At 40.2% G+C, this 26059-nt stretch overlaps 1 protein-coding gene and 2 long non-coding RNA genes across 3 annotated transcripts in view; 1 reads left to right on the plus strand and 2 right to left on the minus strand.

Annotated features, from left to right (window-relative positions):
- Positions 1–9857, minus strand: part of LOC111731720 — a 31457-nt gene extending 21600 nt beyond the window's left edge. The window contains exons 1-2 of the long non-coding RNA XR_002777272.1: positions 9766–9857; positions 9131–9257 (exon numbers count right to left, since the gene is read on the minus strand). This is a non-coding gene — a long non-coding RNA (uncharacterized LOC111731720). The remainder of the gene's footprint in view (positions 1–9130; positions 9258–9765) is intronic.
- A 1850-nt stretch (positions 9858–11707) lies between these two features.
- Positions 11708–15142, minus strand: LOC111731721. Its single transcript, XR_002777278.1, has 2 exons — positions 15066–15142; positions 11708–13047 (listed from the first exon to the last, which is right to left on the minus strand). It is a non-coding gene; the product is annotated as an uncharacterized LOC111731721 (long non-coding RNA).
- A 2536-nt stretch (positions 15143–17678) lies between these two features.
- The window catches only part of CAST (calpastatin), a 110977-nt gene continuing 102596 nt past the window's right edge, over positions 17679–26059 (plus strand). The window contains exon 1 of the mRNA XM_023522750.1: positions 17679–17832. Coding sequence (XP_023378518.1) covers positions 17758–17832 — 75 coding nt within the window. The 5' untranslated portion in view covers positions 17679–17757. The remainder of the gene's footprint in view (positions 17833–26059) is intronic.

Consider the following 26059-nt stretch of genomic DNA (forward strand, 5'->3'; position numbering starts at 1 on the left):
CACAAACACCATCTTATTGTGTTAACTTTTAATATAAAAATATTAGCAGCCCAATTCTCTCAAAGCCAGACAGGTTGCTTCAATGCTTAATAAAACCAGATTAGTCCTTTAATGTGTTGTTTCTGTCTGGAATTTACCAAGACAAAGTGGTTCATACAAATCAACTTTTATTTATGAGTCATAACATTCTTGTGATATAGAAGTTTTATATTAATTACCTTATCCTTTCTATTTATCCTAATCAACTCTTCCCACTCAAAGAATAGTCATCTAAATTTTTCTTAGTCCTTGCCTTTCTTCTCTCAGCATGTCTTTCACCCATTAATAACTATTTATTGTAGAATATCCAGAAGGTGTTTAGACCAGACTGATACGCTGAGTAAACCATATTTCTTCACTATAGAGAAAAAGAAACCACAATTGGTCATCAACGTGACTCACTCTGTGTTCTACCACCACACCCAAACCACAGGATACTGCAAATACTTTGGTTAGATTTAACCAAGAAAATAAAACCATCATGCTGAGCAAGAGTTTGTGTATCAATGTATGCCTAATGTCACCTACCTTTGGTATTTATAATGGTCTTAATCCTTCTTGTTGCAAATCACTTCGCATTACAAAGTTAATAGTGTTGGATTTATTTTTACTTTTGTTTTTTTTCCCCCCTGTATTTCTGTTGTTTCAGGCTCAGATTGTCACATGAGGACAAGCTTATCATATGTTCAGATTTCCTTTTTTGAGAAAAAGTATCTCTTTGATTCTAAGGCTTGAAGTAAATCTCAATTTTTTTTTTTTATCCTGACACATAAGAGATCCACTCATTTTTGGAGAGGAGAGAGTTGAGAGCATGCACCAGGGGCCATCTGGAGTGTCCTCTCAGCCTGTTCCAGTTCCTCCCTCTCCGTAGTAGAATCTCAGAGTTCATTAGAGCTTCATCACTCTGCCCTCTTCCTTCCAACCTGTATAGTTGATTTGACCAACGGTAGGCCTGACTTGAACTGACCCAGACAGGTTTGCTTTTCTCATTGGAAGATGGGGGCTGGATAAAAAGACTGAGAAGGAGATGGAGAGGAGACTTTCTAAGTGATGAGAACTATAACATGAACCATTTAGACCTGGGATTCACTGTGGGAAGTGATGACCCAGCAAGCCAGCCTGTAGAGAACGAACATGGCAGGCCCACAAGGGACATGGAGATGATAGATAGAGATAGAGGGGGCCAAGCTTCCTTGCAGCCTTCCAGCCATGAGTTGCAGTCTCAAGTGAGGCTCAGTTGTATTTTTACTCTTTAGGTTTGGGAGGTCTCATATTTCCTTGAAACTAATCTGCCTTCCTTTTTGTTTGAACTAGTACAGTTTGCTTTTTCTGTTACTTAACAACAAAAGAATCTCAACAATTCGGAGTGTAACTAGAAAATCGATCCTCTCACTACTGCATATCACATTCCCTTTTGACCGAGGGCTATCATTCAAACCCATTCCTCTCTGTTTGGTTCTCAGAGAAGATAAAAAAAAAAAAATGGTCCTAAACTCTCCCTCTGCCTGGGTCTATCCTTCTCCCAGCCTTATTCACCATTCTCCACGAGAAGCTAGCTGTCTCCCCACTGGAAGTTCTCCCTACTGGGCCATGCATAAGCCATTCTTCTCTTTTCACTTTTCTTGCTGTTTTCCATGATTAACTGCCTGGAGAGTCTCATCCTCTGATTATCTAAATTCTGCGTATTTTTCAGGGCCCAGCATAAGCCCACCCACCATGAGGCCTGGTCGGTGACTCATACTATATGTTTCTCTTCCTTTTCTGATCTCTTCAAACATTTCTACTACATATTTATTGACACTGAAAAATGTTCAGGATCCTATGTTAGGTAAAGAATACATTTACAAAATAGCATGTATATTACAGGGCTATAGATAAAGATAAAGCTATATATTAATAACAACTATTTGTTGAGATTTGGTGGTAATTTTATTTCAGTTTTATTTTCCCTGTTTATATTTTCTTAATTATTTCTACAGTAAACACATAATGTATAGTAAAATAATAAAAGGAAAATTCTAAGCTCCTTGATCTGGCTTTTAAGGATTTCCATAATTTGAGTCCTTCTAAAATTTAGCACAAACTTGAATTGTTCTCGTGTTATTCAGGTTAGGATCTACTTCCAAATGTATTACAGTATATTTAAAAATTCAGATAATATTTTCTTGTTTTTTCTTACTCTTCATCTTTCTGCTTCCCTGATTCTGATGTGACAGTGAGTTATTAATTGATTAACTTATTCTTGATAACATCTGAATAAAGTCAAATAAAGGCTTATACTATGCATAAGTGTGTGTACTCTTTCTGAAAAATGCAGTCATCAGCCTTTCATTGTTGGAGTTCCTGTGACCACTATTTCTATCAGCATTATTTTCCTGGGATACTTCAAGTATCACATTTTATATTTTGCATTGCATCATTTTAATAAAGGCAAGATGATCACATGTCTAAATAATGCATGTCCAGAGTGAATCTTAAACAAATGGTGTATAACTCATTCATTGAGTGGGTTTGACCAAGTGCTATATGTCAGGAGGCCTTATGACACAGGGCGTTTAAGTAGAAGCTTCACAGAGGAGTCACCTAAACATATATTTTCCACCTTGTATGTGTGCCATAAGCTGATTGTATCCACGGCTAAATTTATACTTAGGTAACGTGGATTACTCAGTTTACTTTTCTGCTTTATGTCCTTCCTCCAAGGTTTTAATTGCATACCATTTAACGCTTTGGCTAGAATGCTATTAAATCAATTATCTTTGCTTTAAAATTTTCCTGTGACCTATTTGTTTTTATTATCAAATATAACAAAGGCAAACATTACAATCAGAATTGGAAGAGACCTTAGGGTTTCCTAGACCCTGCATGGTCTGAATCATGTGTCTTCTCAGGACTACCCCTGACAGTGGTCATCTGACCTCTGCCCAGGTGACTACGGCAGGTAGGATTGTGTACTGGTGATGGGCATTGGCTTGGGTCACTGTTGAATGTAGGTCTGAATCATAACTATGGTATTTAGCTGTAGCTCTTAGGCAATTTATTGAATTTCTCTGAGACTCACTATCTGTATCTGTAAAATGAGCCTACTGATCCATTCTTTGTAGGGCTGTTATTTTTAAAAACATGTTGCAGGGAGCTTCTGATTTAATGCACAAATTGGATATGTGTTTTTATCCCTTCTCTCTCCTGAAATCCCACTAAAAAAAAGGGTAAATGAATTTAAAACAAATAGGAAAGTTAGAAACTCACAAGGATAAAAAGATAATTATGGACATGAGATACCAACACATTCTTGGAAAATGTAAAGTAAGGGTGGAGTAATGGAAACTGACTTTTACAGAATGGAGAAAGTGACAACCTGAGAGCCTGCAGAGGGGCTACTAACAGAAGTGAGTCAGGTTGAATGCCAGTTCGAAGGTCCAGGACTTGGAGGTGGGGCCTGGGCTAAATGAGGGAGACGAGCGAAAATCTATAGATTGCAGTTAGTACCTCAGGCCCTTTCTTCCATTCCACTCAGCAAGGTAACTACTCTCTTCCAACCTTGGATGAGATGGGCGACTCTTACCCTCTCTCCATCATTCAGGATTGTGGAGAGAGGATAAGAAAAGTAGAGGATCAATTCAGGACATGAAACAGAGGGAGAGATATAATCCAATAATAACATTTTTAAAACCAGTAAGAACTGACCAATAGTAGTTTACATACACACATACATACACTTCCTTAGGTAGATCTTTGGTGCCCCGTCCCTAGTCTGACTGTCTCAGAGGTCTAAGGGACATCCTCTTAGCATGTTGCAGAGAAGCCCAAGTTCTCACCCCACTACAGGAACAATACAAGTTGCTGTTCTCACTCCTAACTCGATGGTGCTTAGAAGAGCCTGGGGCCTAGCAAATTTTTGTCTGATTTAGATAATTGGGGTGACAAGAATTGATTCAATAGCATCATTTCTTTAAAACCATATTTATTTCTAGTCCTATTTGCATCTGTGTTTAGTCATTTAAAATTTTTTTCAGAATATTCTTGGAAAGAGATTATCTACCCATATTGTCATCCAAGCTCAATTCTGAGAGAGCACAGCAGAAAGAAGAATCACAATATATTAGCCAGTGAGTACTTCAATGTCAAGATCAGAAAATTTCCAAACATAGCTCTAAATAGGTACTTGGCTCTAGTCTCTTGGGAAAGAAATCTTTCCTAAACCTTCTCTATCTCCATCTTTAAAGGCATGATATACATTTGGGAAGCAGTAAAGACTGTTTTGAATAATTTTTTTTCTTTCCCCCACTTGTCCATGCACACATATACTACATACATACATATATACATGACAATTAGTTATGTAGGAGGTAGGTAGACAAATTACATCCATGAAAAGTTTATCTTTGCTGATAGGTAGAGAAAATGGAGGACAGAACTGTGCAAATTGCATAAAGTAACTATGCAAAGAAATTTTTGATGAGGATAAATGTTGGAGGAGAATTCGCTGATTATTGATATCGAATATCAAATTCTAAATTACAATTTATGGTTTCTGGATGCAAAGAAAATATATTAATATATTTACTTCAAGAAGCATTACATTAGTCAGAATCAGATAGGTATGCCATACTAACCAACAAACCATAAACTTTTGTGGTCGATCACATGAAAGTATGTCTCTTTCTTATGCAAAATCCACTACAGGTCCAGCAGTTCCCCAAGGCAGCTGGCTTCTAAGTAATTCACGCTTTTTTCATCTTATGCCATTATCATTCTCAACCATGAGGCTTATAGCAGTGGAGGGCAATCGTGTGGAAAATTCATAAACACTCATCACTTGCACTTCCAGCCCAGTTCAGAACTATTCCCAAAGCCCCAATTTAATTGCCAGGCAGTCTGGGAAATAAGGGGGAGCATATGGATATTTGGTGAGCATTAAATGTCTCTACCATAGGCTGAAAGTGTGGACTCATGCATGGGCTCTGTCACTTACTCACTATGTAATTTATTTAATTTCTCTCTAACTCAGTTTCTTCGATTGTAAAATAAAGATAGCAATTGCATCTAACTTATCATGTTGTTATAAGGATTATATGAGAATACTCAAGTAAGGCATCTAGAATAGTGTCTGTCACAGAGAAATTTCTCAGTGATTGTTAGCTATTGTAACACCATCATTATTATGTAACTTGCTAAGTCCTCCAGGGTTTGGTTGACGTTCACTAATGATTTTAAGTTTAGTGCAACACTACAGAAACACATTACATTCAAATAGCCTTTACAGTCTGAATACTTAGAATAATCTGTGAAGCATGTAAGATGAACATAATTCCTATTTCATTGATTAGGAAACAGCTCAGAATCTGCTCAGTTGGGTCAAGGTCACATTGCTAGTTCTGGATAGAAGACCAGAAGCCAATTCTCATGATCCACTGAATAGACTTATCCAGACTGACTTATCTAGTAGAAACCAAGGTGGCAAAGGTGGCTTGTTCTGGGCCACAGAGCAGATCGATGGAGAAGAGTTAGAAATCTGGTCCCTCGACTTCAAACATTTAAGAAAAGGTGATCAACAGTGAATCCTGGGAGAGAGAGTTTACATTCCCCATTCCAAGCACCAGTGACCTTTAATGGGAGAACTTTAAATGTGCCTATTGAAATAGACTATCTACAGTGTCAGATAGCTGCTAAGGTCAGAAATATATAGTGACAGAAACATGATAATGCATTTTCCCCGTCAAAAACCAAGAGCTGCAATGGGAATTTGAGACCCACTGACATGGAAAACCAACCCAACACAACCCAAACAAAACAAAACCAAACAAAATGTTTTTAAAACAAATCAAGTGGCAAAAGATCTGAATTTTCTATCAGCTTTAAATCCTTTAGCAATTGAATAAGGTTAAACTACAAAATTGCCATCTCTGTAAGTCAAAATTTTGAATATAGTCAATTTAAGATGGTTCAGTCTAATAATTGGACATACATGTGTGTGTGTTTTCCAGGTTCACCGTGCAGAGGTACAGAATATTCCATAAATTGTAACTGTTACATTTATTTACACTTGTTGAAGTCACCCTCCCTTCAAAGATTTTACCATTTAAAGAAAAATAATGTACTAATATACTAATTAAAATGCTGGAACTTCAACACACAGAGAAATAAATAGATTAGTGAGGACAGGAGTGTAAACTTGACACTGCCTAGCATTCGTGAGCATTGCTGAGTGACACTGTCCAGAAAGGTTAGACTGGAGAAACCAATGAGGAAGTGAGTCTTCCAACATGTTGTTAAAATGAATTTTGAGAGAGTGGAAGGAAGAACAACTTAAATAAGAATATCCAAAGCCTCATGAGAAATACAACCTAAAGGTAGATTAGTCTACTCAGAAAGAAGTAATATTACAGCCTTTCTTCCTAGGAATTTTGAGGAAACACAGCCCAAGTTGAAAAAGTAGTTTACTCTTTCTAGACTAAATGCCAAAATCAGATCTCCAATTCACAAGGGGTATTTCCTAGGAAAGAAAAAGCTGGAGGTCTGAGCTCATTTTGAACTGCTTTCTCTTATATTTGTGCTCAAATGTTTCCCATCCTGAGTGTATTAGTTTGCTAGGGCTGCCATCACAACAGCTAGGGCTGGCTTAGAACAACAGTAATTCGTTCTGTCACAGGTCTGGAGGCTACAAATCCAAAAGCACCATGTCAGCCAGGCCATGCTTCTTCCGAAGGTGCCATGGGAGGACCTATTCCAGGCCTCTCTCCTAGCTTCTGGTAGTTTCTTGGCTTATGGCAGCATAATGCCAATGTGCACAGGCAGTTCTCTCTGACTGCACACCTCTGTCTCAATTTCTCCTTTCTATAAAGATGTCCATTATACTGTATAAGGGCTTACCCTAATGGCCTCATTTAAATGTGAGATCATTACCTCTATAAAGCCCTACCTCCAAATAAGGTACAGGGTTAGGACTTCAACACATCTTTTTTGGAAGGACTCAGTTCAACCCCTAACACTGAAAAAGAGGGACCTGGTCTAATCATAAAAAGTAATATTGACTAGACTAGCACAAAGTGATGCCTCTTGGGAAATAATCCAAAATTTATATAAGTAAAAATCCTATTAATGAAAAACAGTTTTACAAAGCAATGACAATTCTTTGAAAGAAGGCTATTTGCGCCACAGAACTATGCGATATCAATTTGAATAACAGGTCACCCTCAGTGTATGGTCTTGTGCAACCAATGCCTTTGGAGACTGAACTGCATCTAATTAAATCAATATAATGAAATCAAAAGGTTAACCTTGCAGGTATGGAGAAATGAGCTATGAACAGAATTGTTTTTCTTTCACAGTTCTGTGTATGTCACTAGGCAGCAGCAAGCCACCTAACCCCATCACAAACATGACAATTGTCCCCAGCAGAAAAGCCAAGCCACTCATAGAAACAAAAATAATCCAAGTCCCAAAATTATTCCAGAAGAAAATGGAAGGATAATATGTTCATTATAGCTTTTTCTTTTCTTTTCTTTTTCTTTTGCTAGTTCACAGCATCAGTTAAGTTTCACCTTCACCTCCTGTAGTTCTGGTAAGAGATTTCTAGAAGCACAATTTGCTTCAACAAAGCAAAGTTGGAAATTCTGGAAATTCTAAGTGATAAAGTTTAACCTAAAAGTTTTACGTGCACTTGGTATATTATATTTATTGGTTACCTAGAATTACAATCGACAAAAAATACTGTGCATTATTTTTCAAAAAATAAGTCGAATAATAACAAAAAAATAGATAATGAAAGATAAGTCTTCCTCCCACTTGACATCCCCAGTCTCCGTCATTCCTCCCCAGAGGCAAACATTACTCACAATTTTTTATGCATCATTCTAGAAATAGCAAGTACAAGCTATACATTTGTGGTTCTATAGAAAATTTATAAAACATATATTCCTAATATTAGAATACCATATATACCATTCACATTGCCTTTTTTAGTTAACAGTACATCTTGTGACGCAGTCCACATCAGCTCATAGAAATTTACCTTTTAAATGGCTGCATAATATCCCATTATGTGGTTGTTTCATACTGCATTTAACTCTTCCTTACCGGTGGTCATTAAATTGATTTTCAGTTCTTCACTATTATAAAGTGTTGCGATAAAAGTTTTGTATATGTCTTTGCGCATGTATACATGCAAATATATTTGTTAGAGAAAATTAAAAGTGGAATCACTAGTAAAATATAGGGACAATTATATTTTCGACGGTTACTTGCCAAATTGCCAACCAAAATTGTTGTTATCAATTTATTTTTCAATCAGCAATGTGGAACATTACCTATTTCTCTGCAATATTGTCAGTGGTGTGTTTTGTCATCTTATTGTCCTCCCAATCTATAGGATAAAAATAGTATCCGATTGTGGTGTAGTATGTGTCTTATTTTGAATCAGATTGGAGGATATTTTCACATGTTAATGATCCATTTAATTTCCTTTTTCTGTGAATTCTCTATTTGTGTACTTTGCAACATAATGTTTCTATTCAATTGTTGGTTTTACTATTAGTTTATAGTCATTTTACGTTGTCTTCACAAACGTATTTTCTATGAGAAAATTTAATTATTAATCTTTTCCTTTAAAGCTTCCGGATTTTGCATATTTTAGAGAGAGCTTTCCAATCTAAGATTATAAAAAGTACTCTCCAATATTGTCCTCTGATACTAGTAAAGTTTGAGATGCTTTTATAGTGTTTCCTCACTCAACATCTTAAAATACAAAAGATGATTATTTGTAAAGAACTATATGAACACACATTTCACCTTTTGGAGAGCAGCAGTCACCCTGTCTTATACATATGATTTAGAATATCTATCTTTCCAATGCACTAGAATCTAAAATAATTCAAGTTTAGAATTACAAGTTAAAGAAAAAATATCCCAGTCAATTGTAATAATTTTGAAAATCTTACAAGTAGATATGAAGCTTGAAACAAATAAAATAGAAATATTTTCACATTTAAAAATTTGAGTGTGGGCTGGTCTTAGTGACTTGATTCTAGAAAATAGAGCATAGAATGGGAGAGATTGTGACTTTGTGGTGGAGAACTTGGGCAAACACTACCTTTGCCATGTGATGGAGGTTAATCTCTTTAGTGATAAATCCATTGAATATTGTGTACTCCCAATATAATGTGATGATAAGTCCACTTAATCCTGTAGTATTCTTCCCTCAAACTCACAGGCCCAGCCTAATCATGAAAAAAAAAAAAAAAAAATCAGATGAATTCAAATTGAGGAACATTCTACAAAACATCCGATCCTTACTCTTCAAAACTGTCAAGATCATGAAAAACAAGGAAAGCCTGAAAAACTGTCACAGACTACTCTGTAAGGAAACATGGTGATAGTGCAATATCCCGGATTGAAACCTTAAACAGAAAAAGGACATTAATGAAATAACTGATGAAACTTAAATAAGTCTGGAGTTTAGTTGATAGTAATATCCTAATGTTGATTTCTTATGACAAATGTGACATGAAGATGCAAGATGGTAACATCCAGAGAAGCTGAAACTAAAAACTCTGTACTTCCTGCAACTTTTCTGTAAATCTACAATTATTTTGAAATAAAGTTTTATTTGAAAAGTAGTTTTATGTTTAACAAGAAAATTCTAATAAACACCCCTAAAATATTTGAAATAACATTTTATTTGCAATAATCATTTTTAAAAATTTAAAGGTAATTTTCTAGCAGTACCTTCATTGCTTGAAGTAGCTGACCGACATGCAGTGTGAATCCTTCCAGCCGGAAAACTAGTTCTGCTGTGCGTCATTTTCAAAAAACGCTTGCAGGAGCTGCAAACATAAATGGGTAAGCAGATGCCTAAGTGACAGCCTGTACTGTGGAAGAATCTTAAAGTGATCTTTTGAAATTCATAGACCGTCATCATGTTGAAGATGGGGTTGTAAGGAAACTTTTTTAATAACAGCTTTATTGAAATATAATTCACATAGGATACAAGTCACCCATTTGAAGTATACAATTCAATGGTTTTTGTCCAGAGACATGTAAATTGCCAATTTTAGAACATTTTTAGCACATTAAAAAAAAAAAAATCAACCTCTCAAACCTTTTACCTATCACATTGGCTGGATGGTTTTTTGGAGAATTTCAAGAAGTTTCAGAGCATGAGGAGTTAATGTGAATAAAATAAAGAAAGGATTTTTAAGATGTTTTGCTGAGTGTTCAGATGGTGTGCCCAGTAAGACATTTTCAATTGTAGTAAAGATTAAAATGCTTTTAATTACTTTTGGAATACTGGACCACTGTTTCTTTAAATATAATTTGCATTTAGGATTGGGCCATGAGGATCCTGGACCTTATATAGATTATCGAGAGTTACAATATAATGCAGTGCTGGGGAAAGTAGAGGGAGCTTTGAGAATGGCAAGAGAGGAATATTCCAAGGAAGGGGAAACAAGCAAAGGCATGAACTTGGAAGAGCCAGGTATATTCCAGGATCTGAAAGCAGGAGGGCACGGCAGCATGAAGGCATGAGACTGTCGATGGGGCCTCCCAGGTCAGTGCTTGTAGGTCCTAGGAGACCGTGTTAAGAGGTCTAAATTTCATCCTGTTGGCACCTAGGAGCCATCAAGGGCTGTAAACATTGAAGAGGGTTGATTCTCACAGTGCTGGTTAATTGTTGGCCCGCAGATTGTACTAACTTGAGAATTGAGCTCTTTTCATAATCCCATACCCCCAGGGAGAGAAAGTTGCAAACCTCAGGGAAATTAGCATGGGAAGCAGAGACAGCCGAAGACTTTTAGAGCTTCCTGGCATGCAGGGAGTGTCTTATACCTACCTCCCTATCTGCTGCCAGACCTATTGAGCAATCTTTTTGGTTTTAATACCATTAGAAAATAAAAATTTTATATTTCCTTTATTTCTAACCATTCTTAGCAATCACAGTTGTAAAATTGTATTTTTTCTGTATCTAAATAGTCATATTAACAGCTTGGCTGCTCTGTGAAACAAATTGTTCTTCACTGACCCCTCTTGAAGGCAACAGTCATTATAAAGGGGGAGAAATTTAATTAAATGGGTAATATTTTCAAACCTAATGTTCTGTTAAATAGCAATTTGACAGCATGTTTTGCAATATTTTTTCCCTTCTTCATTCTATTTCTAAAATTTTACAATGTTATATAGCATTAAGGAGTGTAATGGATGTGATAAAGCTACCTGAATCCTCTTCAGGAATGAAAAAGCCCTTATCTCAGTTCCTGGAAGTGCCACGGACAGAGAGCCATCATCTCTTAGCTCCCTTTGGGTTTTGGGCACTGCCACAGCTTAAGGAAGCCACCTCCCTCCCCTAAAGCCATACTCCCTTCCCCCTTAACCACATCCATGGACTTGTTGATGCAGGCTTAGAAAGGTTCAGCCCTCTCTTGCCAACCCTGGACATCTCTAAAGAGCATACCATCTTCATCATTCCTTGTAGGGTTATTTGAGGCTTCCCCTGGGTCTGCATCCCAGCCCAACTTCTCCCTTTGCCCATTCCTTCCTTCCCTTCCTCAAGTGTTGATCCCAAGAACACTCTGTAATAAAGCCCTGAAAAGGAGATGTGATTTCAGTCTTCTTTGGTTCACATAGACAAGAAGCAGGACATTCTGTCACACTGAAGAACAAGGCCTGAAGGTATTTTGCAGGTGTTTTATTATTTAGAGGGATGTAAGATGAGACATAAAATCTGAGGGACTGGCTATAGGTGTGTGTATGACTCAAGTTCTTGTTTGGTAGCAGTGAAAATTTAAAACTAGTTCCTCTGCTGTTTATCCTTTCTTCTCTCTGCCTCTGTCTCTCCATCCTCCCATCTCCATTCTTTGTCCTTTCCCGCAACCCATCTTCCATCTATACAAAAACTCGGTGTGATCTGAGAAGCACAGTGTCTTAGTCCATGCAGAATGCTATAACGAAATACTATGGACTAGGGAGCTTAGAAATGACAAAAAATGTATTTCTCACAGTTCCAGAGACTTTAAGTCCAGGATCAGAGTGAAAGCATGTTTGACTGAAGGCCCTCTTCTGAGTCACAGGCATCTTGTTTCCTCACACGGCGGAAGGGGCAAAGGAGCTCTTTTGGGCCTCTTTTATAAGGACATTAATCTTATTCATGTGAGCTCCGCCCTTATGACCTAATCACCTTCCAAAAGCCCCACCTACTAACACCATCTCAATGGGCATTAGTATTTTAACATATGAATTTGGGTGGACACATTCAGATCATGGCACATGGCAAGACTCCTATTGTCTAAACATATTCTCCAACTGGCTAGCATACTTTCCTCTCCTTTATGCACAGAATTTCACCACTAGAGCCATTCTTCTGGATAATTCAATAGTCTAAGAGCATGAAGCTCCCATTCAGCTACATGAAAGTTACAAGAGAAAGGAGGCTATGAGAGCCTTTGCATGGTTTCTAATTAGTCGTTGCCTATTTACAAGGATTCTTTTTTCCTTTTATCTGGTTTACTCAGGAAGCCACCTCTATGGAGTAGAGCAAACTCAGCTGAGAGTCTCATGATGGCAGATAGAACAGGTAAGTTTCAATGGCATTGGAGGACAATTGGATGTCAGCCAGAAGGTCTAGGGTTTTTGGGGGTAACTCACCTTCCAGGTATATGTGGTGGTGTAGAAAGAAATACCATCCAAAGTGAAGGGGATTGTCCATACTGTGGGTACCTCAGAAAAACGCCCTGCCTCCTAAATTTTACCCACTGGCTGAGTTACCAAAAACCTCTCTGCGGTCAGATCAAATGGACACTCTTGATACATTATCTGACCCAACCTTTGAGTGACATTTTATATTGTGGACCAGCCCTTTCTTTTATAAGGCCTCTCCCTTGGCCTTTGGCACTCAATTCTTTAAGAGCTTCCTTCTGTCCCATTGCAGCTCCTTCTCTGGCTCCACTGCCTTCTTCTCTGGACTCCATCCTTTTTCTCATTTTGTTTCCTGTTGAGAAGTGATGAGTTTCTCCACTATTACCAGAATGAAGAGGAAAAGAGAAAATGTGGAGATTAGTTGGAGGGGGTTTTAATTTACTCAAATCAAACAGGTGGGGAAGAAGTAGCCCCTGACTTCCCCACCCCTCAGGCAGAATGAAAAGCTCCTTCTCAGGATCCTATAGTGCATTTGGAATCCCTTACAGGCCACTACCCTTATCCCACTATCATGTGCTTATGGACTTATTTGTCTGTCTTTCCTACTGGACTTGAGTATAGGAGGGCCTTACTACCTCCACAGAGCCTGACACATAGCAGGTATCTTGTTACTGAGTAAATAAAGGAATAAAATTCTTACAAATGTGCAAATAAAACTGTAGCAAAAGTTGCCATAAATATTTAAAATGAGCTTTCCCAAATGCCGGTCATAGTATCAAAGTTTCAAATTCTTCACTGATTATAAGAAAAAGTGAGAACATCACCCTCATCTTTAGCTTCTTTGAAATTTTTCTTTACTCATAGTCATCAAGGTACTGTTTAGCATGCAATTGTTCTGCTTATATGAATTCTGACTTAAGCAAAGCCAATCAACTATATCATGAGCACAGTGTGGCTGCTTAATAAATAAGTTGATAAATGGATGGATAACTCCTGAACTTGGACTAGCAGCTACAGCTAGGTGTTGTGGGCACCTTAGTATTTCCTGAACTGCCCCACTCTTTCTTCTGTCCACAACCCCGCTTCCAGCCAGCCCACTCAAGCTTTCTTTTTCTTCTTATAATCACCAAAACCAACAGAACCCCAAACCCCCGAAGCACATTTGTACTTATTTACACACTGTATAAATCTCAATTACACCCCAATGATCATATTATACAAATGCCATATGACTTCAGCTAAACTGTAAGTCCTTGGAGGGCACGATATGTGTATTTTAATCTTTATATTGCTCTCTCTACAATTCCTTTCACAGTAGTATACATGGAAGACTTTCAAGAAATATAAAACTAACAGATTTAAATTCCATTTTAAATATTCCATTAGAAAACATCTCAAACTTTAATGGAACCCATTCTTCTTCCAGAGTTAGAATAACGAAATCAGGGATCTAAAACCTGAGTCTAGGCGCTCTAAGCTCCCGAGTAAGAACTGATTCCCATTCCTGGGCCCAAGTAGGGCTGCCTACACCTCACCCGTATAGTTTAAGTGTTTGCTTAACTTACTGTAGTTGTTTGGTCATAATCATAAAAGCATTTTTTGGTCACAATCTTAAAAGCATTTTTTTTCAGACATGACATATTTTCCTCAATTTTGCACGTGATTGATGCCACCAATTTTTCTTGAAAGGACAATTGTAGAGCCCATATTCAAGTTCTTTCATTTTTTGTGTAAATTCCTGCAGTGAAGCCTGTTTGTTGGAAATACTGCATCCCTAGAGAAGAACTAGAACCTTTTAAGAGGAAATGCATTTAAATCATCCTTCCCTGCTCCCCCTATTAAGAATGAGGCAGCCAGTCCCTTCAGTAAAGGGAAGTCAGAATCCCTAAAAATAAGAAAAAGTAACAATTCTATTCTGTCAAGCTCCATATAGCACAAATCTTTTCCTATAATCTGGCCACTCTCTCCAACTGCCTAAAAAACAGCACTGTAGAGAATGGTGACCCCAAGGCCCAAAGTGTCAATGCCGTTACAGGCTAACAGGTTTTTACAGTCAGGTCTGATCACAAACCGGCAGCAACCGCAGGCTGACAGTCTCTGCAGATGAACGTTTTCTAGTCAGGCTTGTTACATTCACTTCCACCCTCAAACCAGGAAGTGCTGTTTAAGATGAGCCAATGGTAAAAGCAACCCATCCTCGGAAAGAAAACCCGGCAGGCTACAGACAAGCTATAAGGGTTTAAATTGGGGGATATTTTTCGATTTAGATTGGGACCTATGGTTTTATCCCCATAAAACATTATTAAACTTTCAAAATTGCCCCCACCAAAAAAAAAAAAAAAAAAGTAAAATAACAAAACATACACAGGCGCTCGTACACACATACACAAACGTACACACAAACCAATTTGATTTTGTGATCTGCTTTCTTTTGCAGAGGGTCCAAGCTCGGGCCGAATGTGAGTTGGTAAATTTTAAGTAAATCAGGGCAGACTGCAGAAAAGGTATGTACTCGAGATTCTTAGGTAGAAGGGTCAAGGCGTAGACGGGCCACGCCCAGGTCCCGCTCTCCCGTTGCACAGCTGCAAGATCAGTCTGGACAAGTCGGAGGAGGAACCCTGGGGCCTCCAGCCCCTTCTCTCTCGGACTTACAGGGAAGCGAGCATTTCTGGGGCGGAGGGGGTGGGGAAGGTCGGTGAGTAAAGACAGCGGGACCAGGGTGTTAAGTTTCAGGCCCGGACCGCTACAGCCAGCAGCGGGCAGGAAGGGGAGGGCCCAGCAGGGCAAGGGGCAGCCCCCTGACGGGTTAGGGGCTGGGTCAGAAAAGCTGCCTCACGGGCGCCCGCTGGCCCCTACGCTCCCTCCCTCTGTCCCTCCCCACGCTCCCCTCCCGGGCCTCCCTTGCAGTCTCCGCTGCGCCCTCCCCGAGGCAGCGCTCGTCGCGGCCTCGCCATGTCCCAGCCAGGCCAGAAGCCCGCCGCCTCCCCGCGACCCCGCCGCGCCGCAGCGGCCCGCCACACCCAGGAGGTGAGTGGCGCTCCCGTCTGAGGGGCTGCGCGCTGGGACGACCCAGCCCGTGGCCGTGGGGCGCCTCCTCTGGCTGCAGCCTGCCTGGCCTGCTGTCGCGTACACCCGCTCCCAGGCCTGGGAAGGGTGCAGGGCTCAGGGCCGCCGTTTGACAGGTGCTGGAGGTGGCCGAGGATTCCCTGACTTGGACTGAGTGCGCTGGGCGTGGCGCGAGCCGGATAGGGGGTGGCTCGCTTCGGGAAAAGTATGTCGGTGAGAAGTGAATGAAATGGTATGGAGATCAAAGGGAACTAAAGTTCATTCGGGAACCCTCCCCTCCACCCCCCAGAGTGGGTGGGGTGGTTTAACTGGACGGCGGGATCCTGTCTTCCGCGTAAAGTCGGGGCTGCAGGGCGTGGCTGCCTGGAGAAATAACACATCTTCCCTAACCATCCCCGAGCCAAATCGGGGGGCGGGAACAGCCCATAGGGGCGGGGCCTGTGTCGGGCCCCGCCCCAGTGCCCGCCAACCTGAAGCTGCAGGACTTGCAGAGCTCAGTGCCAGCCAAGTCCAAGGGAGTGCAAAATCCGCTCCTACCGCACCGCACCCCGCATCCTCTCCCGGTCCTGCGTGGCGCGGTTGAGAGTAATCCGGTTATCGCTATGGCGTTCGCAAGCTGGTGGTACAAGACGGTAAATAAAAGCGATCGTGCCTGGGCAGGACCGGGAAGGGAATGTGTGTTCGCTTGGCCTTTCTAGGCGTGCGGACAAGATGTTGTCCGCGGTCTAGTAGGGAAGAGGTAGGGACTGGGCACGACGTCCTCTCAGACCTTCAGGTTAGGCTCCAGCAGAGGCCGAGACTCAGCCCTGCAGTGGTATGTGCGAGCGCTCCCGGGCGTGTGAGTCGGGATGAGCCGATGCACCAGGCTCAGCTCGCGCTCACAAGTCAAATGGACCAGGAATTGTTGTTAGAGGAATTCCTCCCTACAATGGGGATTCCTGCATGAACTCAAATTCAGCTCGTAAGAGCTTAGATCTAGAGTTTGTTTTTAACCCGAGTAAAGCTTAAAACTTTCAGAGGAATGTTTTCGGACGTGCATTCTCCAACACATAGGAGGAGAGGCAGCCGGGATGTGGACAAGGAGAAAACTCCAAACTCCAAGGAGCAGAAGCAACTGAGATCAAGACTCTGAGCGGGGAGGGGCGGGGGGCGACGCTGCTTTGTACTTTACTACTTTGGATGAAGGACAAAGATATTCTATTTATTTACTGCTTTAGATGCCAGGCCAACCTATTAGGTGTCATCTCCAGTCAAGCTGGCACTTGCAATGTTGAGGAACCAGGAAGCATGATTTAAGATTAGATTGCTTTCCAAAAAAGAAAACACGGAAGTTTTGTTGAGAGATAGTAAAAATATATCACATAAATTCGTGGTGAAAAATTTAAAAAATTAGTTAAGTACACTACTCTCTCATGTGGTATTGGAAAAAAGCAAAGATGTTGTAATCATTCTTTAAGTGAGAAAACTTGTCGGAATTAATAAACTGTCACCTATCAGCCATTTACCATTTACCGAGCACCTACTATGTGCCAGCAAAGTATTAGCCTTCAAGTACATGGTAGAGAACAAGACAGAGTTTTTGTTGTCAGAGGGCAGTGAATGAACTTTTTTGAACCTGTTTTTACATCTATAAAATGGGGGTGATAATAGGTACCACATAAGGGACAATTATATTAATGAATCAAAGTACCATACACATATACCTTTAATGACTGGGAATTCTAGTTTCTCTTGAGATATTTCTTGATGAATGTTTCCCATTATGTTTTCTGATATTTAAAAATGTAGCACCTTATGTGATAAAAGGAAAAGCTTGCTTTGAGTCTTATTATTCTGAGGTTCTTATCAAAATGTACCACGTGAATTATCTGCAGATATGGATGGCAGTAGTTCAGTTGATATCAGACTTTCCCTTCCAAATTCATGATTCTCTAAAGCTGTCCCTCCCCACGCTCCCCTCCCGGGCCTCCCTTGCAGTCTCCGCTGCGCCCTCCCCGAGGCAGCGCTCGTCGCGGCCTCGCCATGTCCCAGCCAGGCCAGAAGCCCGCCGCCTCCCCGCGACCCCGCCGCGCCGCAGCGGCCCGCCACACCCAGGAGGTGAGTGGCGCTCCCGTCTGAGGGGCTGCGCGCTGGGACGACCCAGCCCGTGGCCGTGGGGCGCCTCCTCTGGCTGCAGCCTGCCTGGCCTGCTGTCGCGTACACCCGCTCCCAGGCCTGGGAAGGGTGCAGGGCTCAGGGCCGCCGTTTGACAGGTGCTGGAGGTGGCCGAGGATTCCCTGACTTGGACTGAGTGCGCTGGGCGTGGCGCGAGCCGGATAGGGGGTGGCTCGCTTCGGGAAAAGTTTGTCGGTGAGACGTGAATGAAATGGTATGGAGATCAAAGGGAACTAAAGTTCATTCGGGAACCCTCCCCTCCACCCCCCAGAGTGGGTGGGGTGGTTTAACTGGATGGCGGGATCCTGTCTTCCGCGTAAAGTCGGGGCTGCAGGGCGTGGCTGCCTGGAGAAATAACACATCTTCCCTAACCATCCCCGAGCCAAATCGGGTGGCGGGAACAGCCCATAGGGGGCGGGGCCTGTGTCGGGCCCCGCCCCAGTGCCCGCCCACCTGAAGCTGCAGGACTTGCAGAGCTCAGTGCCAGCCAAGTCCAAGGGAGTGCAAAATCCGCTCCTACCGCACCGCACCCCGCATCCTCTCCCGGTCCTGCGTGGCGCGGTTGAGAGTAATCCGGTTATCGCTATGGCGTTCGCAAGCTGGTGGTACAAGACGGTAAATAAAAGCGATCGTGCCTGGGCAGGACCGGGAAGGGAATGTATGTTCGCTTGGCCTTTCTGGGCGTGCGGACAAGATGTTGTCCGCGGTCTAGTAGGGAAGAGGTAGGGACTGGGCACGACGTCCTCTCAGACCTTCAGGTTAGGCTCCAGCAGAGGCCGAGACTCAGCCCTGCAGTGGTATGTGCGAGCGCTCCCGGGCGTGTGAGTCGGGATGAGCCGATGCACCAGGCTCAGCTCGCGCTCACAAGTCAAATGGACCAGGAATTGTTGTTAGAGGAATTCCTCCCTACAATGGGGATTCCTGCATGAACTCAAATTCAGCTCGTAAGAGCTTAGATCTAGAGTTTGTTTTTAACCCGAGTAAAGCTTAAAACTTTCAGAGGAATGTTTTCGGACGTGCATTCTCCAACACATAGGAGGAGAGGCAGCCGGGATGTGGACAAGGAGAAAACTCCAAACTCCAAGGAGCAGAAGCAACTGAGATCAAGACTCTGAGCGGGGAGGGGCGGGGGGCGACGCTGCTTTGTACTTTACTACTTTGGATGAAGGACAAAGATATTCTATTTATTTACTGCTTTAGATGCCAGGCCAACCTATTAGGTGTCATCTCCAGTCAAGCTGGCACTTGCAATGTTGAGGAACCAGGAAGCATGATTTAAGATTAGATTGCTTTCCAAAAAAGAAAACACGGAAGTTTTGTTGAGAGATAGTAAAAATATATCACATAAATTCGTGGTGAAAAATTTAAAAAATTAGTTAAGTACACTACTCTCTCATGTGGTATTGGAAAAAAGCAAAGATGTTGTAATCATTCTTTAAGTGAGAAAACTTGTCGGAATTAATAAACTGTCACCTATCAGCCATTTACCATTTACCGAGCACCTACTATGTGCCAGCAAAGTATTAGCCTTCAAGTACATGGTAGAGAACAAGACAGAGTTTTTGTTGTCAGAGGGCAGTGAATGAACTTTTTTGAACCTGTTTTTACATCTATAAAATGGGGGTGATAATAGGTACCACATAAGGGACAATTATATTAATGAATCAAAGTACCATACACATATACCTTTAATGACTGGGAATTCTAGTTTCTCTTGAGATATTTCTTGATGAATGTTTCCCATTATGTTTTCTGATATTTAAAAATGTAACACCTTATGTGATAAAAGGAAAAGCTTGCTTTGAGTCTTATTATTCTGAGGTTCTTATCAAAATGTACCACGTGAATTATCTGCAGATATGGATGGCAGTAGTTCAGTTGATATCAGACTTTCCCTTCCAAATTCATGATTCTCTAAAGGAAATTATGCTGGAATATTTGGATAAAAGTAGTTTAAATCTATTTATGTCTTTAACTCTGTTATGTTTAGTCATAGTTTGACATTTTTGCTAAAACCTCTCTTAGAATACAGTTCTAGAACTAAGTATTAGAGGAATTTTTTTGCTAGTAGGAATACCCTAGAATCAGCAACATGCTTGTGACCAAAATCTGACCTTTCTCAAACCAGTGCTGTCCCATAGAAATTTAGTGAGCCATATATATAATTTTAAATTTTCTAATAACCACATCAACGAAAGCAAAACTAAACAGATAAAATTAATGTTAATATGTTTTACTTGAACCACTATATCTCAGAACATTATTTCAACATGTAATTAATGTACAAATCACTTATTTTATATCTTCTTTTTCATATTTTTCAAAATCTAATTCACACTTGCCCCATTTCAAGTGCTCAATAGGCACAAGTCACTAATGGCTACGATATTAGACAACACAGCTCTAGACATGGGTTCCTAACTGTTTTTGTTTGGTGATTGTGAGGGGGTGATCACAAACCATTTTGAGAATTAAATTAAAGCTAAGGACCATTTTTCCATTTTTCCACAAAAAAAATACACACATATGCACACAAAAGCTCACCAATAAATCTCATAGTGGTCCATGGAGCCAATTTATAACATATACACATACATGATACATATGCATGTATATACATATAAAATGTCTATTATATATAGTACATATATATATATATATAATATAATGTTTTTGGTAAATCCTATAAAATGACTTTAGCGGGATCTTTTAAATACTGAAAAAGACTGTGAATGACCTAACTTTAAAAATTTAGGCTGAATAAAATAAAATAATGTACAAATATATCTGTGATGTGTTTAAGGGAATGCCCCATACAAAGCCTGTCAGTGAAACATTACAATGTATCTTTCCACACCAACTATCATCAATATCATTGATCTGATCTTTTGAAGAATTATATGGGCATATTTTAACTTTAAAAAGCTAGATTTGAAGAACATCTGATGAGCATCATAATGATACAGCATGATGGAGAGTAAATTTGGTTTACACCAGCAACCGCAGTCCTGAGTCATAAGTTGACTCAAATAGGCTATGTTAATTAAAGGTGTTTCTTAGCCTAATTAGACCCATGGGCCCAGAGGCAGCATGATCAAGGAGCCAAGTCATTTGGGAGGCCCATCATTGAAGCCAGCCTGAGAAGAGTGTCACAAACCTTCCATGGCAGGACAGCCCACTTGGCTACAGTGATGTTTAGGAGTAAATAATGCAAATTATAATGTTTGCAAAAAGGGCCCAGGCTTTTTAGGGTGTGGGAAGAATGGAGGTCAGAAACAACTTCTGTCTTGATTGTTGGCAGTTTCCGAATTGATTTGCTTCCTATTGCAGATAAGACTTTTAAACTAAGAGTGAAATCTGATGATATTGTTCTTTAATCAGTTTTGACATTTCCAAGAAAGCACTTTAATTATATTCAAGTGCTTTTTTAAGAATGCTAGAGCTTGCTGGGGGTGGAAACAGTGGGCAGTCGTTTGAGATTCCCAGGCGAGTGGGTGAGTGATTAGTCCTGAGTAGGTCGTCTCAGTGGAGTACAAGACTTTTTTAAGCAGCCCATCTTTATTCTGTTTTTTTCTCCTTGAGTTCTTTTTTTATTATCGCAGTAAAATACACATAACATAGAATTTACCATCTTAACCATTTTTAAGTGTAAAGTTCAGTGGAATTAAGTAGATTCATATTCTTGTGAAACCATCACTACTATCTCCGGAACTCTTTTTCTTGAAAAACTGAAACTCTATATCCATTAAACCATACATCCCCATTTGATTATCATACATACATTCAAATAGATAGCATTGTATTTAAGTATCTGTATTCCTTTCCATTTTCCTTTTTTCAATTCTACTATAAGAACATTTAACATGAGACCTACCGTCTTACAAAATTTTAAGTATGCAGTACTTTATTCTTGACTATAGGTCCAGTGTTAAACAGCAGAGCTCCAGAGCTTATTCATCTCGCTTGACTGAAACTTTATGCCCTTCGATTAGGAACTCCCCATTTCCCTCTCCACCAAGTCTCTGGCAACCACCATTCTACTTTCTGTCTCTCTGAATCTGACTACTCTAGGAACCTCATATAAATGGAATCATACTGTATTTGTCTTTTCGTGACTGGCTTATTCCACTTAGCATAACGTCCTAAAGATTCAACCATGTTATAACATATGTCAGAATTTCCTTCCTTTTTAAGGCTGAGTAATAGTCCATTATGTATATGTATATCACATTTTGCTTATCTATTCATCTGTCAGTGGACACTTGAAATGCTTCCATTTCAGCTATTTTTTGAGAAACTTTACTGTTTTCTAAGGTGATTGTACCATTTTACATTCCCACTACCATTTTACATTCCCACTACCAGTACACAAGGGTTCCAGTTTCTTCACATGCTTGCCAACACTTGGCCTACTGCCTTCTGACTTTTAAAGTTTTTAAAGAGAAATCTGTAATCTTATTGAATATCCATTGTATGTAACAAGTCAGTTTTTTTGGCTGCTTTCAAGATTCTCTCTTTGTCTTTCAACAGTTTGATTATAATGTGTCTCTATGTGGAGTTCTTCGAGTTCATCTACTTGAAGTTCGTTGAGCTTCTCAGATGTTTATATTCATGTCTTTCATCAAATTTGGGAAGTTTTAGGCAATTATTTCTTCAGATAATCTGCCTCTTTTGCTCTCTCTTCTCCTCTGGGATTCCCACAACACAATGTCTTCCTTAGGTCTCTAGGCTCAGTTCATGTTTCGTTTATCATTTTTCTTTCTGTTCCTCAGACTCAATAATTTTGATTGTCTTATTTTATATTTATATTATTATATTTCTTCTGCCAGCTCAATTTGCCTTTGAAATCCCTTTGGTGAATTTTTAATTTCAGTTATTGTATAACTCTGCTCTAGCATTTCTTTTCGGCTTCTTTTTAGGTTATCTATCTTTTTACTGATATTTCCATTTTTTATACACCATTTTCTTGACTTTCCATACTCACTGATTTTTTTTTTTTTTTTTAATAAACAAACTCTACGTCTCACTAGTCTTCTCTGTGAGTTTGGAGTTTCCAGTATTAAAACCAAGAAAAATACCTAGGGTATTGCCTTTGGGTGACTCTACAGAGATACATATTCTTAAGAGAATTCTAAGTTTTTAAAAACTTTTTATCACAGAGGAAGAGAGAATAATATAATGAACTTCTCATGCACCTATTACCTGTCTTCAATAATTGTCAACATTGTAACATTGTGCCAATCTTGCTTTATCTATCCAACTCCCAGACTTACCAACACACACACACATACACACACCCCACCCTTCTAAAGTATTTGAAGGCATGGAAATGGCGCTTTTAAGGGTCATCCCTGTGACAAACTTTGTATAGATTGTTTGGAAAATTAATTCTGTGTTCCCTATACTTAATTTCCTTAGATATAATATGAAAGTGTGAGACTAACATAACACACAATCATGAGACAAAGTACTAAACATAAACTTATCAGATAAGCCTAGTTTTTTTTGTACTTATGAAAAGTAAAAACCTAAATCCCTGCTCTAATATTTACAGCCTTAGAAAATGAACCTTTAAACTTTTGCTTACTTATATTCATTTTACTATCTCATAATTCACCACAATCAGCTTGGTGCCAGAGAAAAAGAAGGGGGTGCAATAACTTTTATTATATTCTTAAAATGAATCAGGCAATGGGCCTGGCTCTTTTTTAACATCAGCTCGTTTCATAAATATGTCATCCCCTGGGAGGAGAGAGGAAGTTACCGTTAGCTCCATTTTAAAAAGAAAAAAAAAGTTTAAATTATTTGCTCAAGTCACATGGCCTTTCAGATCCCTGCTCTTTCTGTCCTGTTAGAGTTTGTCGGAGAATGGAATGCAGGGAGTTGGTTACCCAGGTAACAGAAGACTCACCCAACTGGGGTGGGTGAGGCAAACCAGAGATTAGAAATTGCAGGAAGCTGCTATCATTCCCTGGCTGTAAAGATGGAGGGAGGAGCTATAACACCTTTCAGAAGCTGGAACCTCATTTGGCCTGTCCCTCAGGAAACCCTACAGCAGAAGGGCAGAAAGGAGGGGGAAATACCACCCACCCACCACATCATCTCCTGCCAGTGCTTCCTACTGGCCAAACCCAGCCTGATGCCATCTATCCGGGGAGCCAGCAAACATTCCTGCTGCACCAACAGAGCAGGCTCAAGGCAGGAAGTCCACCTGAGGCTGACAGGCCCAGATCTGCACCAGGGAGACTGTTTTAAAACAAAACCAACTTTACATCTCGGTTCTGCTGCTTATTTGCTGAACAATCTTGTTGTAGCAAGCAAAGTATACTATAAGAGTAGATTTTAGGGGATTGGGCAGGAAATATCAACTTGCACATAGTCTCTTAATTTTCCAAACTATTTTTTCAGCTTTCTTTCTTTTTATCTAGTTTACTGTCCTGAAAGGAGTGAAAGTGCTTTCACAGAAAACAGTCAGGTTTGTGGAAATGTAGTCATTCAGTCAAGAATTATTTGTCACACCTGTACCACAGGTCTAGAAAAAAATACATAATTTACCATGAGGTTGGGAAGGCAAAATATATCTTTATGAAGTAATCAGTAAGCATCTTTATGAAGTAATCAGTCTATAATAAAGTGCTAATTTGTTTGCTTACTAAGAAAATAGAGACTTATGTGCTGATAAGAAGATATAATGTGCCATGCACAGAACAAGGCTCAGAATTAGTCATGAAATGCTCGTGTGAACACGGGGCCCTTTGCTTTTCCGTTGAGCACTCAGTTTACCCAGGAAGCCCAGTCTGCTTGACCAGGGGAAGCCCCCATGGTACCAACTCAGTGGACTGATTTGAGAAGCAGAAACCTCTACTTCCGGTTGTGGTGCCCACAAATCATCCCTCAAAACCAGTGGTTTCCAATCCTAGCTGCATATTAGGATCAGCTGGGGAATTTTAGAAAAAATATGTACAGCCTAGGCCTTCCCTAGACAGACTAACTCTGAATCCCTGGTTTCCCGCATGAGTGTGTTTCCAGAAGTGCCCCAGGTGCTTGCAGCCCGCACTGAGGGATGGGACCACTGCTGATCAAAGGCTTTCTGATCCTTACAAGGCCCCGAAACAAGCCTTTTCCAGTAGGTGCACTGGTGGTGCAGCGAGAGAGCTGAGCTCTGTGCACTAGGAAAGTCCATAGGGCATTAAGATAACCTTTAATTGCTTCATGATTTTGCTACAGCTGTTGTTGGACATGCAAATAATTGATATCAATGGCCTCGTCTCCAAGTTGAAGAAAGAAAATTTTCAAGTCGTTCTCAAATAACCTTTACTGTTGTTTTAAACAACTTTATTTAGATATACTTCACAGACCATAAATTCACCTACTAAGCCATGTAATTCAATATTTTTTAAAAATATATTCACAAGGTAGTACAAGCATCACCTCAATTTAATTTTAGAATTTTTTTTTTTTTTAAATCAAAGACATTTCAGAAGCACACTAGCATTAGATACTTTCATGGCTGGGCTTGGACTTGGAGAAACTCAGTGTTTTTGCCTTCTTTTACATATGTAGCAGTTTGTTCAATTGTATCTTATCTGATTTTGTGAGAAGTATACCTTTGTCTCTGTGTGTGTCAGGGTGTATCTGGCTAACAACAGGGAGGGTTCCCAAGTGCTGGAAGGCCCTCAGCTGGGTGAGAACTCAGGCTCCAAGCACTGTTGCTCCTAGCTCTCATTGATTTCCTGACAGGTTTATGGGTTTGCTCTGGTAGAAGATTTTAAGCATATAAATGTTGTGGCCTAGAATGAGGACAAGGACAACTGTTCTTGCCAAATATGTGGTGATGTCACAGGCTGGAAATATTTGGAAGATTATTCCTTTTTGCGGAAAGAGAGGGAAAGCCCTTTATCCGATTTGTCTCATTGCCTCTGAACTCCTTACTGCCTTTACGTCTTAGCTCCAGGTCATTTCTGGCCTTCTGTGGCCCTATCTTCCCAATGAAATTTGTACAGATTTAGGGCTGGCCTCCTGCTCTTTCTGTCTTTGGCCTTATCTCTGGGTGCTAATATAGGTTGAAATTGATAAGTATTGTGTGTCTGATTAATTTTATAAAACAAACCAGTTTTAGAATAGAAAGGTTTTGTATTTTGTGGGGGGAGATTTTTCATGGTGGTTTTCC

This window comes from Pteropus vampyrus, unplaced genomic scaffold (assembly GCF_000151845.1).
Source record: "Pteropus vampyrus isolate Shadow unplaced genomic scaffold, Pvam_2.0 Scaffold11, whole genome shotgun sequence".
Classification (NCBI taxonomy): Eukaryota; Metazoa; Chordata; class Mammalia; order Chiroptera; family Pteropodidae; genus Pteropus; species Pteropus vampyrus.